The 18,148-nt window shown below is 46.9% G+C and overlaps 1 protein-coding gene across 2 annotated transcripts; it reads right to left on the bottom strand.

The window, feature by feature from the left end:
• Positions 1–944: 944 nt before the first annotated feature.
• On the bottom strand, positions 945–15,955 carry hnmt (histamine N-methyltransferase). Of its 2 annotated transcripts, none has more exons than XM_031892732.1 (7): positions 15,849–15,955; positions 7,875–8,111; positions 6,473–6,525; positions 5,948–6,055; positions 5,017–5,147; positions 2,699–2,792; positions 945–1,989 (listed from the first exon to the last, which is right to left on the bottom strand). In XM_031892732.1, the coding sequence occupies exons 2-7, from the start codon at positions 8,009–8,011 to the stop codon at positions 1,631–1,633; spliced, it is 882 nt and encodes a 293-aa protein (XP_031748592.1). In that variant the 5' UTR covers positions 8,012–8,111; positions 15,849–15,955; the 3' UTR covers positions 945–1,630.
• Positions 15,956–18,148: the final 2,193 nt, after the last annotated feature.

The raw sequence follows: 18,148 nt of genomic DNA on the forward strand, positions 1-18,148 counted from the left end.
TAGGCCTGCTCTTTATCTAATGTGGTTCCAATGTCAGGATCAGCTGAGGTTCAAGCCAGGAGAAGGGTTTTTGACCGGTCTCCTTAGCCATTGAGTTCCCTCATCTCTGATTTATTCTAAACCTAATTTATTCTCAGGTTATCACCTAGCTCTCCCATCACAACCCAGCAGTGTTATTGGTGAGCCAATGAGAACTAGACAATCCCTATTTAAACCCTTCCTTGACCTCACTTGAGCCTGAGCATTGGTCTTTGATAGGTTGGACACTGTGGCTTGTCCCTAGTTCTTGCTCTCACTCCTGTTCCTGCCCCAGTCCTGTTCCTGCCCCAGTTCTGTTCCTGCTTCTGTCCTGTTCCTGCCCCAGTTCTGTTCCTGATTGGTTACAATAGCCAGTATTTGCCTTAAGGACTCACCACCCATCTAATGCCTTACAGAAAATTAGGAACAGTGGGTGTAGACAATGAGCTCTATGTGTAGACATTTATGCCAAAAAAGATATAAATGCCAGGCAATGTGGGCAGGATCAAATTGGGTGGTGCAAGGCCAACTGGGGGCTACTGCATCAGGGGCCTCCTGAACCCCCCAATTGGCAACTGCTGTGGCAATCACACCCACAGGGGCCCCCACCACCCATCCGACCCCCCTCGGGGGAGGGAGAACGGCGGCTCAGGGAGCACCCTGCAGGGATCGGGTCTGGGCCAATGAGCCCACTGGGTTTTTTCCAGGTGCCCCAGTGGCCAAGTCCAACCCTGAATATGGGTGCCGCTCAGTTACCCCTCTTTTATACCGTCCCGTGGGTCCAAACCCATTATGATTATTTTGTGATGTCACTATTCCAATTTGACCTCTAAGGTGCAAGTTCTGTCCCCACTGCAAACAACATGCTTGTTGGACCTTGGAATAGTTCTGATTGGGTTACAAGTCAGGCCTGACATACAAGCATCATAGTATGGAGATCCGGTGTTTATTAGCTCAGTAAGGAACCTTGGCTGTGGGGTCGGTAAGTAATTATGGAAGTGGGGGAATGCGGTCTATGTAGGATTAGGGCACTGTAAAGACAAATCCAAGGGGGGGTACATTAGTCACAAAACCCACAGCAACCAATCACGAATTAGCTTTCATTGTCTATTTCAGGGGTGAACAACCTTCATAGAGTTTCTAGAGGGTTCTAGATCATCACCATCTCAAGGGATTAGTCTGCCTATATACTATCTATCTTGCACCATCTCAAGGGATTAATCTGTTCTCTAGCTTGCTGGAGACCAGTGATCTTCTGACTATTTTTTGGTACAAGCCCCCATTTGAGAAACATTTGATCAGGACCCTCCCCTTACAGAATTCTATGGTAGAGATAATCAGTGTTTATCCCAACTCTCACTCTAGCTTGACCTTCAAAGTGGGCTTCCAGAAGTATCTATGAGGGCAAACATGTAATCTACTCAACTATCCCCCCAACCAGGCTTCTGACTAAGGCCCTCAGTCCCTCTAGAAGGACCAGCCCCCCAATGTGTAAATGAACTGCTGTAGACTCATCAGAAGTAACTGCTGGCTGGTTGCTATGGGTTACTGCACTAGTGCAATCACTCTATGTAGTTAGACAAAGGATTTCATGTTCCCCACATGAGATGAACTAATCCCTCTCCACCACAATCACACTAAGGTTGTTGTTAAAGATCACCTTCCCATCCCTGGTCGTACTACACTCGGGGCTTTTTAGGTCGCAGAGAATCTGCTCCCTGAGATCAGCGGGGGCATTTCTCTTAAAGTCGCAGGTCTCGGTCAGAAAGTCCAACAGCATTTCCCCGTTCCTGTCCCCCTCGATGAAACATTCCGTGATGTCCATGTCAGACGGCAGTTCGTAGCTCTGGAACCGGGTGCCCATTGAACTCAGCATCTGGGCGATGTCCCCCGCCGTAACGTACAGGCAGAGGTCGTTCAGCGGGAGCCGCGGGCCGTGTTTCTTCCATAGCATGGACCACCCACTGTTACCTGTGGCGAGAAAAGATTTGGGCTAATTTCCCATATTTACCTATTTCTAAGGTACAGAGTAATGATGTAACTATAGAGGAAGCAGACCCAATGGTTGCGGGGGGGTGTGGTCTAGTCCGGATTTCTGGGTTGTAATTTCTGTGTGCCTGGCCCCTCCTAAGGTTTTTCGCAGGGGGGCTCGGCACCATCAAGTTACTCCACTGCATTTATTATAAACCTATACTGGAACGGCTTATCAGTCAGTACCCCAATATTAGATATTTTCTGGGCCCCTTAACACGTGCAGGGTCTGGTTCCTCTGCCTTGGGCTCAGTGAAACAATGGCGAGAGGGTAAAAATGCCATGAAGAAGGTATCTGTGCCGAGTAGCTTGGGTATGGGGCACATGTGCCTTAGTGTAATACCCGTGTACCTGAAAGTAAACATGATTTATTTATTGTTGCACTTGGACCTTTGGCCACTGTTAGGAAATGAGGCTCATAATCTGGGGAAGAGGTTTCAATAGGAACAGTAATGACTAGGGATGAGGGTGTAACAGCGCCACCTGGTGTTTGTTTTATATCATCGTCATCATTTTGCCTGTGTGTGTCCAGTTGGGTTCTGAATCTTTTGGGTTCTGCTGTGGGTCAGTATTCATACAGTTCCAATAACTGCGGATTTGGTGAATAGCAGGGATAATAATTATAATGCTCTGTGGCTGTTTTTCTTACCTGATACGAGAATGATCAAGAGCTTCCCATTGGGTGCCAGGCAGCTTTTAAAGAACCGTAATGTTGCTGGAACATCCTTTACATAATATAACATCTGCAATTACAGAGAGGATCCCTTAGGTCTGTGCCTGGCACTCATTAGCCTTACTATATGGGACTCTCAGGGGGCCTGATTTTATTATTATTATTATTATAAATAAAATTTATTTATAAAGCGCCAACATATCCCGCAGTGCTGTACAATAAGTGGGTTTCATACATTGGGCATACAGAGTAACATATAAAGCAATCAGTAACCGATACAAGAGGGGAAGGGAGTCCTGCCCAAAAGAGCTTACACTCTACAAGGAATTACTGCATTTCATACATTGGACATACAGAGTAACATATAAAGCAATCAGTAACCGATACAAGAGGGGAAGAGAACCCTGCCCAAAAGAGCTTACACTCTACAAGGAATTACTGCATTTCATACATTGGACATACAGAGTAACATATAAAGCAATCAGTAACCGATACAAGAGGGGAAGGGAGCCCTGCCCAAAAGAGCTTACAATCTACAAGGAGAAAGGGTTGAGACACAAGGGGGCACATTTACTAACCCACGAACGGGCCGAATGTGTCCGATTGCGTTTTTTTCGTAATGATCGGTAATTTTGCGATTTTTTTCGGCATCTTTACGATTTTTGCGTAAAAACGCGAGTTTTTCGTCGTCTTTACGATTTTTGCGTAAAAACGCGAGTTTTTCGGCGTCATTACGAAAGTTGCGCAAAGTCGCGATTTTTTCGTAGCGTTAGAACTTGCGCGAAACGTCGCGCCTTTTAAGTTTTAACGCTACGAAAAAGGCGCGACTTTGCGCGCAAGTGTTAACGCTACGAAAAAATCGCGACTTTGCGCAACTTTCGTAAAGACGCCGAATAACTCGCGTTTTTACGCAAAAATCGTAAAGACGCCGAAAAAATCGCAAAAAATACGAAAAAGTCGCAAAATGTTCGTTTCCAATCGGAATTTTTCCAATTCAGATTCGAAATCGTGTCTTAGTAAATCAGCCCCAAGGTGTGGGAATGGGCAAGATCAGAGTTGTGAGAGGTGGGGCCCATAGCCCAGTGGAAATGGTCCCAATAATCTTCTTACAGTGTGTCCCCTGGGGCCATTAAACCCCTATCAGCCCTTGTTGTCTTTGCTATAAAGGGCAAGTAATACTCAATATAAAATGGCACATAACGTGGCCTAGGGCTAGCAGGTTGCATCTACTACTCCCAAGTAGAAAAGGCAGAGTTTGTGAGGGAACCCCCCAAGGTACAGGCGGATGGAATGTGGGTAGTGAATCTGTCCCGTTTCGCTGCAAACTATTTCTCCCCACAAAAAAATTCCCGAAACTTTGAAAAAATTCGCAAATCAACGCGAAACATGAAAAATGATGCGTAACAATTTTTTTGCACACGTAATTTTTTATTTAAACGTGCCATTTTTTTTACCGCGCTCAACTTTATTTTTTTTTATGCACGTGTGACTTTTTTCTGACGCTCGTGTCATTTTTTTCCGATGCGCTGCAAATTATTTCTCCCCAAATTAGCGCCTGTTTAGAGAAAAAAAAAACGGGAATGGTAAAACAGGCGAAAATTCGCCGCAGAAATAATTTGCAGCACAGCAAAAAAAAAATTTGCGAAACCTGAAAGATGAAAAAGAAAAAAAAGGAGTGCACAACAAATTTTTTTCTACGCACGTGTGACTTTTTTTGTCACACTGGGAATCAGTTCCGCGGCGAATTTGAGCCTGTTTTACCATTCCCGTTTTTTTTTTCTCTAAACAGGCGCTAATTTGGGGCGAAACAGGTTCAAATTTGCCGTGGAAATAATTCATTGTGCAACCAAAGGAAGTCACAAAACTTTGAAAATATTCGCAAATTGCTGAAAAATTTGCGAAACCCAAGAAATGAAAAAAAAAAATTACGTGCACAACAAATTTTGAATTTTTTTTTTGTGTGTGTGAAAATTCGCCATGGAAAAATTCGACGTGTGGAAATTTTTTTGTTGTGCGTCAAATTGGGCGCGGCCGCGTCAAAAAAAGGTTGGGCAACAAAAAAAAAGACGCACGCGGAAAAAATAGATGCGGGTCGACAAAAAAGATGCGGGCGGCAAAAAATCACGTGACAAATGCGTTTCGCGAATTTTTCGCCGTTACGCAAATTTTCTGGAGACAGATTCGCTCATCACTAAACGTGGGGTTAGAATATAAGATCCGTAGCGCCGCATAGGGCGCCACACAGCAGCCATCTTTCCTAACACGTTGGCCAATAACATGAGCCCCTTTATTACCTGGATCATATGAATGAAATCATAACTTCTCATCTGTTTCTCCTCATTGACTTGGCGCTCATACTCGCTGGAGGTCTGGCGGTGCCACGAGAAGGAGACCGCGCCCAGGTTGGGGGCCTTAGCCACGCGCTCTGAAGGTAAAAGCACATTAATGAATGACCCGCGGCGCTGGATTAGGATATTGTTCCGGGCAAAGTCCACTGATAAGAGAAACATTTACAGAGCAATAAAAGCCCTTGGCCCTTAGAATGAGTAACTGGGGGGGGGGGGGGGGTAATTAGGAATCAGAGATTTTTCTTGCAACATAGGGACATTCCTTTCTATTGGCCCGACGTGACCCAATCAGATGAGCCCTGGGGGTTGGGCAGTCCCCCAGCTGGGGGAAGAGTCCACTGACACTCCAGTACTGGGACAGTATTTGTAGTTGTCTCTAGGGGGTCTATAGATTTTTTTCAACTTTTAAATGGGGGTCACCGACCCCGGCAACCAATAAAAACGAATGCTCCGGGAGGCTACAATTGTATTTGTATTGTTGCTTTTTATTACTTCTCTTTCTATTCAGGTCGTCTCCTAGAAATATTCCAGGCTCTCATTCAAAACCACTCCCAGGTTGCTAAGGTAATTTGAATCGTAGCAACCAGATAGCTGCGGAAATTCCACATGGGGGAAATGCTGGGCAAAAAGTAAAATAATGAACAAAACAACATAAATAATAAGAAATGAAGACCAATTGCAAATTGTCTCAGGATTTTACTCTCTACATGGTACTAAAAGTTAACTCAAAACCCTATGTATTCTTAAGCTTGTCATTGGCTGAGACGCTGCATGGGCAAGCGAATGGCTGCCTCCCACTCATCTCAAAGCAACCAATCACAAATAGACTATAACTGACTGATGCCCCTATTTTGTCCGTGGAGACCCTGGTACCTACCCTTGTAGCCAATGATTTGCTCAGCGCTTGGTTCCACAATCTGGTTGCTAATGGCGACGCCTGGGTGTCGAGACTGGATCTTGCCAATCATCTGCAGGTCGATCTCACCTGGTGGGGACAAATTCACAGAATGAGGCTCCGCCTCTTATCAAGGTCTGATTTACTAAGGCAGGGACTAAACTGCGCCAAAGCAGTCTCCCATAGCAACCAATCAGAGCTTTGCTTTTACTTTCTCACCCGTAGCACTCTGTTCATAACTAACGGCTTATTTGTTGCTATTAGCAACTGCCCTGATCAGTAAATCATCAACATGATCTCTTTAAAGTAAAAATATACCCCCCCCCCCGTCATTTCTACATGAGATGGTGCAGCCGGGCTCATGTAGAAAAGATCCTGCCTATAGGTATGAGCCCCTGACTTATGGCCCAATTAGGGCAGATATAATTGCTCTATGTGCCCCCCAATCCCAGGATGATATACTCCCCCCCACCACATGTATTATTGATTGTGTAAAGGAAAACTAACCTGATCCACTTCCAATGCCCAGGATATCAATCACCGACTTGTCCTTCCCTATACTGTAAGGATAAAATACAGAGAAAACAGTTTAACTATAATGTGTATTCTGAAGCCCCGCCTTCTAGCTCCCCAAGTCGCCGCCCCAAACCTAAAGGGGTGGTTCACCTTTAAATTAACTTTAAATATGTCATAGAATGGCCTATTCCTAGCAACTTTGCAATTGGTCTTCATTATTTATTTTTTTGAGTTTTTTTTTAATTATTTGCCTTTCTCTTCTACATCCTGCCAGCCCTGAAATGGGGGGTCACTGACCCCGGCAGCCAAAAAAACTATTGCCCAGTGATGTTACCATGTTCATTATTACTTTCCATTCCATATCTTTCTATTCAGACCCTATTCCAGGCTGCTATTCATATTCTAGGCTCCTATTCAAAGCACTGCCTGGTTGCTAAGGTAAACAAGACCCTGGCAACCAGATAGCTGCTGAACAAAAAGTGAAATTATTGAAAAACCACAAAGCAAAGTTGCAATTTGTCACAGAATATCAATGTCTATGTTTAAAAGGCGAACAGCTTCTTTAATTGTAGAATAGAATATAGAATTATAGAATATTATTCCTACTAGTTCTACACACCCCGCTGTTATCTAACATAGGGAGATAACTGTGCAATGTTTATATTATATTAAGAATTAATATTATATACTATAATATACAGTATATAGTGCCCTGTAGGTGTTTGGGGCTTAAATGCCCCTGGTGACAATGATAAAGGAATGAAAAGAAGCAATCGAGAGCAAGGATGAGTCTCATTGGAGAATCTTCTTGCATTAATTAGGACACTGGCTCTGGAGGAGTGTTCTTAAGGGAACAGCGCAAACACAAAGCTGGACTACAGCTCCCATCTTGCATTGATACAATGGAGAATGCTGGGAGATGTAGTCCATAAATATGTGGGTGGAGCAACATGCAATATGTGGATATCACAGGATAAAGGGGTCTGGGGATAGGGAGTATAAGAGTAATAAAAGCAGTGGTCTTATTGGTTGCTGTGGGTGGAGCCTAGTATGGACCTCCGTCCATACTAGGCGCCACCCACAGCAACCAATAAGACCACTGCTTTTATTACTCTTATTGTGTGTAAAGGATGAGAGGAGAATTCTAATTGGCTGCTTTGGGTTACATACATATTCCTCCTCACTAGCTAAAATACTGGGACTTTAATTATAAATTATTTAAATATAAAATGTATTTTATGGAACAACTGGATTTAAACACACACTGCATGGCAGCATAGAAACCAGTGCAGTCTGCAAATCAGCATCTGAATCAGCCACAAACTAACCCTGCAAGAAACTGTTTTACAATGAGAATGAGCCGCAGCCCAATGGGAATGGGTTTCCCTGTTACCTGGAGACGATGTGGGGAAACTGGGTGTCGATAAAGCGCTGCATGCACTGGTGCTCGGTGGAGTTGAGCAGGAACAGCCGGAAGGATTCCACGTATCTGCTGTGGTCGGAGAGCAGGGACCTCAGGCCGGAGTCCATTTCTCTGTGTGTAGCTGCTGCCTAGATCCCTGTGTGTCTCCTGCTCAGCAGCTTCTCTCACTGACTGGGATCTTCCCCCCTCAGCCGGATTCTCTCATTGCTGCAATAAAGGGAGAAGCTTATCCAGTCATCTCTGCCCCATATTGTCCCCTTATTGTCCCCATATCGTCCCCATATTGTACCCATATTGTACCCATATTGCCCCCTTATTGTTCCCATATTGCCCCCATATTGTCCCCATACTGTCCCCATATTGTACCCATATTGCCCCCTTATTGTTCCCATATCGTCCCCATATTGCCCCCATATTGTCCCCATACTGTCCCCATATTGCCCCCATATTGCCCCCATATTGTCCCCATATTGCCCCCATATTGTCCCCATATTGTCCCCTTATTGTCCCCATATTGCCCCCATATTGTCCCCTTATTGTCCCCATATTGCCCCCATATTGCCCCCATATTGTTCCCATATTGTACCCATATTGTACCCATATTGTACCCATATTGTCCCCATATTGTTCCCATATTGTACCCATATTGTACCCATATTGTACCCATATTGTACCCATATTGTCCCCATATTGTTCCCATATTGTACCCATATTGTACCCATATTGTCCCCATATTGTACCCATATTGTACCCATATTGTTCCCATATTGTCCCCATATTGCCCCCATATTGTCCCCATATTGTTCCCATATTGTCCCCATATTGTCCCCATATTGTACCCATATTGTACCCATATTGTTCCCATATTGTCCCCATATTGTACCCATATTGTACCCATATTGTTCCCATACTGCCCCCATATTGCACCCATATTGTCCCCATATTGCACCCATATTGCACCCATATTGTACCCATATTGCACCCATATTGCCCCCATATTGCACCCATATTGCACCCATATTGCCCAATTGTCTGCGTATTGTCTGAATCGGCAATGATATCATCTCCCGGGGCAGGAAATTAAAGAAAAGGCTACATACGTCTCCCTGCAATACATTTAATATCCTGTATTCCTCCCACAGGCACAGACAGACATATAGACACCAGCACAGACAGACAGACAAATAGACACAGGCACAGACAGACAAATAGACAGACACAGGCACAGACAGACAGACACACAAATAGACACAGGCACAGACAGACACACAAATAGACACAGGCACAGACAGACAAATAGACAGACACAGGCACAGACAGACAGACATATGAACAGACTGACACACAGGCACAGACAGACAGACAAATAGACACAGGCACAGACAGACAAATAGACAGACACAGGCACAGACAGACAGACATATGAACAGACTGACACACAGGCACAGACAGACAGACAGACAGACAGACACAGGCACAGACAGACAGACAAATAGACACAGGCACAGACAGACAGACACACAAATAGACACAGGCACAGACAGACAGACACACAAATAGACACAGGCACAGACAGACACACAAATAGACAGACAGACACAGGAACTGACACACAGACACAGGAACTGACACACAGACACAGGAACTGACACACAGACACAGACAGACAGACACAGGCACAGACAGACACACAAATAGACAGACAGACACAGGAACTGACACACAGACACAGGAACTGACACACAGACACAGGAACTGACACACAGACACAGACAGACAGACACAGGCACAGACAGACACAGGAACTGACAGACACAGGCACAGACAGACAGACACAGGCACAGACAGACAGACAGACACAGGAACTGACAGACAGACACAGGAACTGACAGACAGACACAGGCACAGACAGACAGACACAGGCACAGACAGACAGACAGACACAGGAACTGACAGAAAGACACAGGCACAGACAGACAGACACAGGAACTGACACACAGACAGCCAGAGAAACAGACACACAGTGAATGCAAGTAGAGCAACGCAGACTGCAAAGAATTAAAGGCGGCCCTGCTGAGTGCATGTAGAATCATTTCACATGTACTTGGTTTTATGTTCATATGAGTGAGGGCAGCCATGATTGCTCTAATGATATTGAATCATCACCAGTGAGTCCTACCCGAAGGCATGAATGCGCATGTGCCCAAGGCATCAGCCAGCGGCATGGGGGGGTAGGTACACCTTCGCCGAAGCCCCACCAGGTCATTGGACTCCCCTTTCCCTTGAAGCTAGGGGGAGCCCTCGTATACCCTGGGTTCTGCTGAAGTTTCCCCAGGGCGTAAGTCTTGGCCTGGGTTCAAGCCCAAAGGACTATGACACCTATGCAGGGCGCACAAATCAAAAACAAAAAAAGTACTAAAGTGTGCGGGTGCAATGCCATTGGTTGTCTTGGTAACGCTCCAGCTGGCGGCCAAACAAAAAAAAGGAAAAAACTTCCTGCCCCTTTGGGGCAAAGGGAGCGAAGCACGATTAGGCAGAAGGAGCATGTGCAAAGCCCCCGACTAATAATAAACTCCCAGCATGCCAAGGGCAACCCTACAGTTGCAGGGATAGGGATAAATGTCAAGCAAGCAGCCTATGCTGCAAGTCCCCCGATTGGACGATCTCTGTGCATGTTAAACAGCTGTCGGAAGGTGTTCTGAATCAGTGCAGCTGGGGGGGCAGTTGGGGGGGGAGATATAGAGAATAACTATAGGGGGTGTTTATCTTCCCACACCTTGTGTCTCAACCCTTTCTCCTTGTAGAGTGTAAGCTCTTTTGGGCAGGGCTCTCTTCACCTCCTGTATCGGTTACTGATTGCTTTATATGTTACTCCTTGTAGAGTGTAAGCTCTTTTGGGCAGGGCTCCCTTCCCCTCTTGTATCGGTTACTGGTTGCTTTATATGTTACTCTGTATGTCCAATGTATGAAACCCACTTATAGTACAGCGCTGCGGGATATGTTGGTGCTTTATAAATAAATGTTAATAATAATAATAATATATTAAGTAAAGAATGAGGCCGAAGCTCACACACATGTATACCATTGACAGGAGGGGAGTTCTGCCCCGCGCAACTCCCAGCTGCCCCGCGCAACTCCCCCTTGGAACTCCCGGCTGCCCCGCGCAACTCCCGGCTGCCCCGCGCAACTCCCAGCTGCCCCGCGCAACTCCCAGCAGCCCCTTGGAACTCCCAGCAGCCCCTTGGAACTCCCAGCTGCCCCTTGGAACTCCCAGCAGCCCCTTGGAACTCCCAGCAGCCCCTTGGAACTCCCAGCTGCCTCTTGGAACTCCCAGCTGCCCCGCGCAACTCCCAGCTGCCCCTTGGAACTCCCAGCTGCCCCGCGCAACTCCCAGCTGCCCCTTGGAACTCCCAGCTGCCTCTTGGAACTCCCAGCTGCCCCTTGGAACTCCCAGCTGCCTCTTGGAACTCCCAGCTGCCCCTTGGAACTCCCAGCTGCCCCTTGGAACTCCCAGCTGCCCCTTGGAACTCCCGGCTGCCCCTTGGAACTCCCAGCTGCCTCTTGGAACTCCCAGCTGCCCTGCGCAACTCCCAGCTGCCTCTTGGAACTCCCAGCTGCCCCTTGGAACTCCCGGCTGCCCCTTGGAACTCCCAGCTGCCTCTTGGAACTCCCAGCTGCCCCTTGGAACTCCCAGCTGCCCCTTGGAACTCCCAGCTGCCTCTTGGAACTCCCAGCTGCCCCTTGGAACTCCCAGCTGCCCCTTGGAACTCCCAGCTGCCCCTTGGAACTCCCGGCTGCCCCTTGGAACTCCCAGCTGCCTCTTGGAACTCCCAGCTGCCCCTTGGAACTCCCGGCTGCCCTTGGAACTCCCGGCTGCCTCTTGGAACTCCCAGCTGCCTCTTGGAACTCCCAGCTGCCCCTTGGAACTCCCGGCTGCCCCTTGGAACTCCCAGCTGCCCCTTGGAACTCCCAGCTGCCCCTTGGAACTCCCGGCTGCCTCTTGGAACTCCCAGCTGCCCCGCGCAACTCCCGGCTGCCCCTTGGAACTCCCAGCTGCCCCGCGCAACTCCCGGCTGCCCCTTGGAACTCCCAGCTGCCTCTTGGAACTCCCAGCTGCCGCGCGCAACTCCCGGCTGCCCCTTGGAACTCCCAGCTGCCCCGCGCAACTCCCGGCTGCCCCTTGGAACTCCCAGTGCCCCGCGCCAGTCCCTGGCTCCTATTGCGGTTAAGTTGTTTTCCTGTTCTCATTTCCCCTTTGTTGCTCAAGGCTGTTTCTGATCTGACAGAAAAACAAGAGTTCAGAGTGTGTTTGTGGGCAGCTGGGAGGGCTGGGGGGGCTGGCAGCCCCGGGGTGTTGTTAAACTACAGCTATACGCAGGCATCAGGGTTCTATAGGGATTTGCAGGGAATGGAGGTACTTACTGCGGGGGGAGCAGCTGCTGTGTCCAAGCTGCAGACAGAGGAATCTGGCACCTATGCTCCGCCCCCTGCCATTGTGCCGGGGCATTCCTCTGGCTCCCCCCCCCCCTGCCCCGGGGCGGCCCAGTATGTGCAGCTCATTTCAATCAGCTCAACCTGTTCCACTCTCCTTAGGGCTCATTTACGAACACAAGTGCAAAGTGCAATTTTGCATGAAATTTGCCCTTTTACCCACAATGCAATGTTTCCCCAGTGTTTTGTAACGGGGCCGCTGTACGGCCATTGCCAACAGCCCTATGCAGATTTATTCACTTACCTCCTCTCCTTGACCAACTTATGCCCAAACCTACCCTCACTGCCCCCTGACACCTTCCCACCCCTGCTGTGGTATAAATATGGGTGACTAGGAATCTAGGAAGGTTGACCCTGAAAAGCCGGGGTCCAGTCCTTGCTCCTACAGCATGTTCCTATATATAGATTGTAAGCTCTACGGGGCAGGGACCTCCATCCTCTTGTGTCTTTGACTCTTATTGCAACTGTATCTTGTATCTATCTGTATTTATTGTTATACTTTGTATTTATCTATTATTATCTTAATAACCCCCTGTTTGTATTAATGTATTCTACTGTACAGCGCTGCGTACATAAGTAGCACTTTATAAATAAAGATATACATACATACATACATACATATAAGCAAAGCATGCTGGGAGCTGTAGTCCACCAACATCAGGGCTGGATTCTGCTGCTTTCCTGAGCAGTGGGGCTTTTATACTCTATCAGCAATGGGATTCCTTCCATCCCCCCAGATGCTACTGACAATCCCTCGGCTGTCAGGGAATGCTGGGAGTTGTAGTACTACATTATGACAGCAGGCTATAGTATTGTACAGAGGTTGGGGCTGCAGGAGTCGGAACAAACAAAGCAGAGAAGTGATGCAGCCGCTGCCGGGGATGTAGTGTTGGCACAGGCGGCACGTTCCCTACACAGGGAGGCAAACAATGAATTTATTGTGAGAGTGTCGGAGCCAATTAGTTATAGTGAAAATGTTCACAGCAAACAGAAAACATCGCAGCTTTGCCGTCGTTATTAATTGCACAAACCCTAATTACACGGTGTGCGGGGGAGGATTTACTTGCCAGTATTAATGATACGGTGCATAGAGTAGGCTTGGCCGCCATGCTGCACTGTCTTAGGGAAACAGTATGGCAGCTTCCGGCTACATGTATTCTTATTTAGATGGTATTAGAGCGAGGGAAAGGCAGGGGAACATGATGATGGGAAAGTGAAAGATGGTGGGAGAGATGGAGACTGTAGGAGTAGACAGAGAGCAGGAAAAGATGATGGGAGTAGATGGAGACCACAGGACTATATAGAGATAGTAGAAAATGATATTGGTGGTAGAGCAAGGCAAAAACTGTAGGACATGACGATGGCAGCAGGAACATATGGTGGGAGTAGATGGAGACCACAGGACTAGATACAGATAGTAGGAAAAGGTGGAGGGGTTAGAGCAAGATGACGGCAGTAGGACATGATGATGGCAGTAGGGCAATATGGAGACAGTAGGACAAGATGGAGACAGTAGGGCAATATGGAGACAGTAGGACAATATGGAGACAGTAGGGAAATATGGAGACAGTAGGGCAAGATGGAGACAGTAGGGCAAGATGGAGTCAGTAGGAAAAGATGGAGTCAGTAGGGCAAGATGAAGACAGTAGGAAAACATGGAGTCAGTAGGGCAAGATGGAGACAGTAGAGCAAGATGGAGACAGTAGGACAAGATGGAATCAGTAGGGCAAGATGAAGACAGTAGGGCAAGATGTAGACAGTAGGAAAACATGGAGTCAGTAGGGCAAGATGTAGACAGTAGGGCAAGATGGAGTCAGTAGGGCAAGATGTAGACAGTAGGGCAAGATGGAGACAGTAGGAAAAGATGGAGTCAGTAGGGCAAGATGGAGACAGTAGGACAAGATGGAGTCAGTAGGGCAAGATGGAGACAGTAGGGCAAGTTGGAGACAGTAGGGCAAGATGGGGAAAGTAGGGCAAGATGGAGACAGTAGGGCAAGATGGGGACAGTAGAGAAAGATGGAGACAGTAGAGAAAGATGGAGACAGTAGGGCAAGATGGGGACAGTAGGGCAAGATGGAGACAGTAGGGCAAGATGGAGACAGTAGGGCAAGATGGAGACAGTAGAGAAAGATGGGGACAGTAGAGAACGATGGGGACAGTAGGGCAAGATGGGGACAGTAGGGCAAGATGGGGACAGTACGGCAAGATGGAGACAGTAGGGCAAGATGGAGACGGTAGAGAAAGATGGGGACAATAGGGCAAGATGGGAACAGTAGGGCAAGATGGAGACAGTAGGGCAAGATGGAGACAGTAGAGAAAGATGGGGACAATAGGGCAAGATGGGAACAGTAGGGCAAGATGGGGACAGTAGGGCAAGATGGGGACAGTAGGGCAAGATGGAGACAGTAGGGCAAGATGGAGACAGTAGGGCAAGATGGAGACAGTAGGACAAGATGGAGACAGTAGGGCAAGATGGCGACAGTAGGGTAAGATGGAGACAGTAGGGCAAGATGGAGACAGTAGGGCAAGATGGAGACAGTAGGGCAAGATGGAGACAGTAGGGTAAGATGGAGACAGTAGGGCAAGATGGGGACAGTAGGGCAAGATGGAGACAGTAGGGCAAGATGGAGACAGTAGGGTAAGATGGTGACAGTAGGACAAGATGGAGACAGTAGGGCAAGATGGAGACAGTAGGGCAAGATGGAGACAGTAGGGTAAGATGGAGACAGTAGGGCAAGATGGGGACAGTAGGGCAAGATGGAGACAGTAGGGCAAGATGGAGACAGTAGGGCAAGATGGAGACAGTAGGGCAAGATGGAGACAGTAGGGCAAGATGGAGACAGTAGGGCAAGATGGAGACAGTAGGGCAAGATGGAGACAGTAGGGCAAGATGGAGAGCAAGTGAAGGGCAAGATGGAGACAGTAGGGCAAGATGGAGACAGTAGGGCAAGATGGAGACAGTAGGGCAAGATGGAGACAGTAGGGCAAGATGGGGACAGTAGGGTAAGATGGAGACAGTAGGGCAAGATGGAGACAGTAGGGCAAGATGGGGACAGTAGGGCAAGATGGAGACAGTAGGGCAAGATGGAGACAGTAGGGCAAGATGGAGACAGTAGGGCAAGATGGAGACAGTAGGGTAAGATGGAGACAGTAGGGTAAGATGGTGACAGTAATATAAGATGGTTGCCCTAAAGAAAAAATTAAGACAGTAGAATAAAACGGAGACAGTTTTGCCCAAGCTGCAGCCCTTCAGTTATTGGCCAGTACAACTCCCAGCATGCACCTAAAGGCCTTGCTGTTTCTCTCATTCAAATCAGAAGACGGATAAATGGAATAAATGCTGAAAACACCATGTTTGAATTCTCACACGTCGCTGGCACCAGTACAGCTTCTTCCCTCTGAGACGTTCTATAGTATAATGGTAACAATAGTGAGAAAGGGCTGAGGGGTTACCTGAGGAGCAGAAATGCCTCACTGCAGGATATTCCTGGGCTCGTCTCCATCCAACACGGAACATTCCGGCACTGCCATCACGAAAACAAGCCAAAAATAATCCCGGAACATTAAGCCTTTATTGTGCTTCAGTAGGTTGCTAGGTGCTGCCATCTGCTGTCACTTTACCCAATAGCAACTCAGTCCTTGGTATCTGCATGGAAAGGCCCCCCAGCATTTATATAGAGAGCCGGAGGGACCCTGCTGGAAAGTTCATGTAGGAGCCGCTCATATCATTCAGTAAATAGATCCCAATACAAACAGCTGATGTGACTCTATAATAACCAGTCATTCCCCTGCTGGAAAGTTCATGTAGGAGCCGCTCATATCATTCAGTAAATAGATCCCAATACAAACAGCTGATGTGACTCTATAATAACCAGTCATTCCCCTGCTGGAAAGTTCATGTAGGAGCCGCTCATATCAGTCAGTAAATAGATCCCAATACAAACAGCCGATGTGACTCTATAATAACCAGTCATTCCCCTGCTGGAAAGTTCATGTAGGAGCCGCTCATATCATTCAGTAAATAGATCCCAATACAAACAGCCGATGTGACTCTATAATAACCAGTCACTCCCCTGCTGGAAAGTTCATGTAGGAGCCGCTCATATCATTCAGTAAATAGATCCCAATACAAACAGCCGATGTGACTCTATAATAACCAGTCACTCCCCTGCTGGAAAGTTCATGTAGGAGCCGCTCATATCATTCAGTAAATAGATCCCAATACAAACAGCCGATGTGACTCTATAATAACCAGTCATTCCCCTGCTGGAAAGTTCATGTAGGAGCCGCTCATATCATTCAGTAAATAGATCCCAATACAAACAGCCGATGTGACTCTATAATAACCAGTCACTCCCCTGCTGGAAAGTTCATGTAGGAGCCGCTCATATCATTCAGTAAATAGATCCCAATACAAACAGCCGATGTGACTCTATAATAACCAGTCACTCCCCTGCTGGAAAGTTCATGTAGGAGCCGCTCATATCATTCAGTAAATAGATCCCAATACAAACAGCCGATGTGACTCTATAATAACCAGTCACTCCCCTGCTGGAAAGTTCATGTAGGAGCCGCTCATATCATTCAGTAAATAGATCCCAATACAAACAGCTGATGTGACTCTATAATAACCAGTCATTCCCCTGCTGGAAAGTTCATGTAGGAGCCGCTCATATCATTCAGTAAATAGATCCCAATACAAACAGCTGATGTGACTCTATAATAACCAGTCATTCCCCTGCTGGAAAGTTCATTTAGGAGCCGCTCATATCATTCAGTAAATAGATCCCAATACAAACAGCTGATGTGACTCTATAATAACCAGTCATTCCCCTGCTGGAAAGTTCATGTAGGAGCCGCTCATATCATTCAGTAAATAGATCCCAATACAAACAGCTGATGTGACTCTATAATAACCAGTCACTCCCCTGCTGGAAAGTTCATGTAGAAGCCGCTCATATCATTCAGTAAATAGATCCCAATACAAACAGCTGATGTGACTCTATAATAACCAGTCATTCCCCTGCTGGAAAGTTCATGTAGGAGCCGCTCATATCATTCAGTAAATAGATCCCAATACAAACAGCTGATGTGACTCTATAATAACCAGTCATTCCCCTGCTGGAAAGTTCATGTAGGAGCCGCTCATATCATTCAGTAAATAGATCCCAATACAAACAGCTGATGTGACTCTATAATAACCAGTCATTCCCCTGCTGGAAAGTTCATGTAGGAGCCGCTCATATTATTCAGTAAATAGATCCCAATACAAACAGCTGATGTGACTCTATAATAACCAGTCATTCCCCTGCTGGAAAGTTCATGTAGGAGCCGCTCATATCATTCAGTAAATAGATCCCAATACAAACAGCCGATGTGACTCTATAATAACCAGTCATTCCCCTGCTGGAAAGTTCATGTAGGAGCCGCTCATATCATTCAGTAAATAGATCCCAATACAAACAGCCGATGTGACTCTATAATAACCAGTCATTCCCCTGCTGGAAAGTTCATGTAGGAGCCGCTCATATCATTCAGTAAATAGATCCCAATACAAACAGCTGATGTGACTCTATAATAACCAGTCATTCCCCTGCTGGAAAGTTCATGTAGGAGCCGCTCATATCATTCAGTAAATAGATCCCAATACAAACAGCTGATGTGACTCTATAATAACCAGTCATTCCCCTGCTGGAAAGTTCATGTAGGAGCCGCTCATATCATTCAGTAAATAGATCCCAATACAAACAGCC

This window comes from Xenopus tropicalis, chromosome 9, assembly GCF_000004195.4.
Source record: "Xenopus tropicalis strain Nigerian chromosome 9, UCB_Xtro_10.0, whole genome shotgun sequence".
Taxonomy (NCBI): domain Eukaryota; kingdom Metazoa; phylum Chordata; class Amphibia; order Anura; family Pipidae; genus Xenopus; species Xenopus tropicalis.

Coding starts and splice junctions, on each gene's coding strand:
- hnmt (XM_031892732.1), bottom strand. CDS start 8,011: ATGGACTCCGGCCTGAGGTCCCTGCTCTCCGACCACAGCAGATACGTG. Junction 5,148..5,947: donor GCAAATCATTGGCTACAAGG/GTAGGTACCAGG, acceptor TTTTACCTTCAG/AGCGCGTGGCTAAGGCCCCC. Junction 2,793..5,016: donor ATTTCATTCATATGATCCAG/GTAATAAAGGGG, acceptor CTGTAATTGCAG/ATGTTATATTATGTAAAGGA.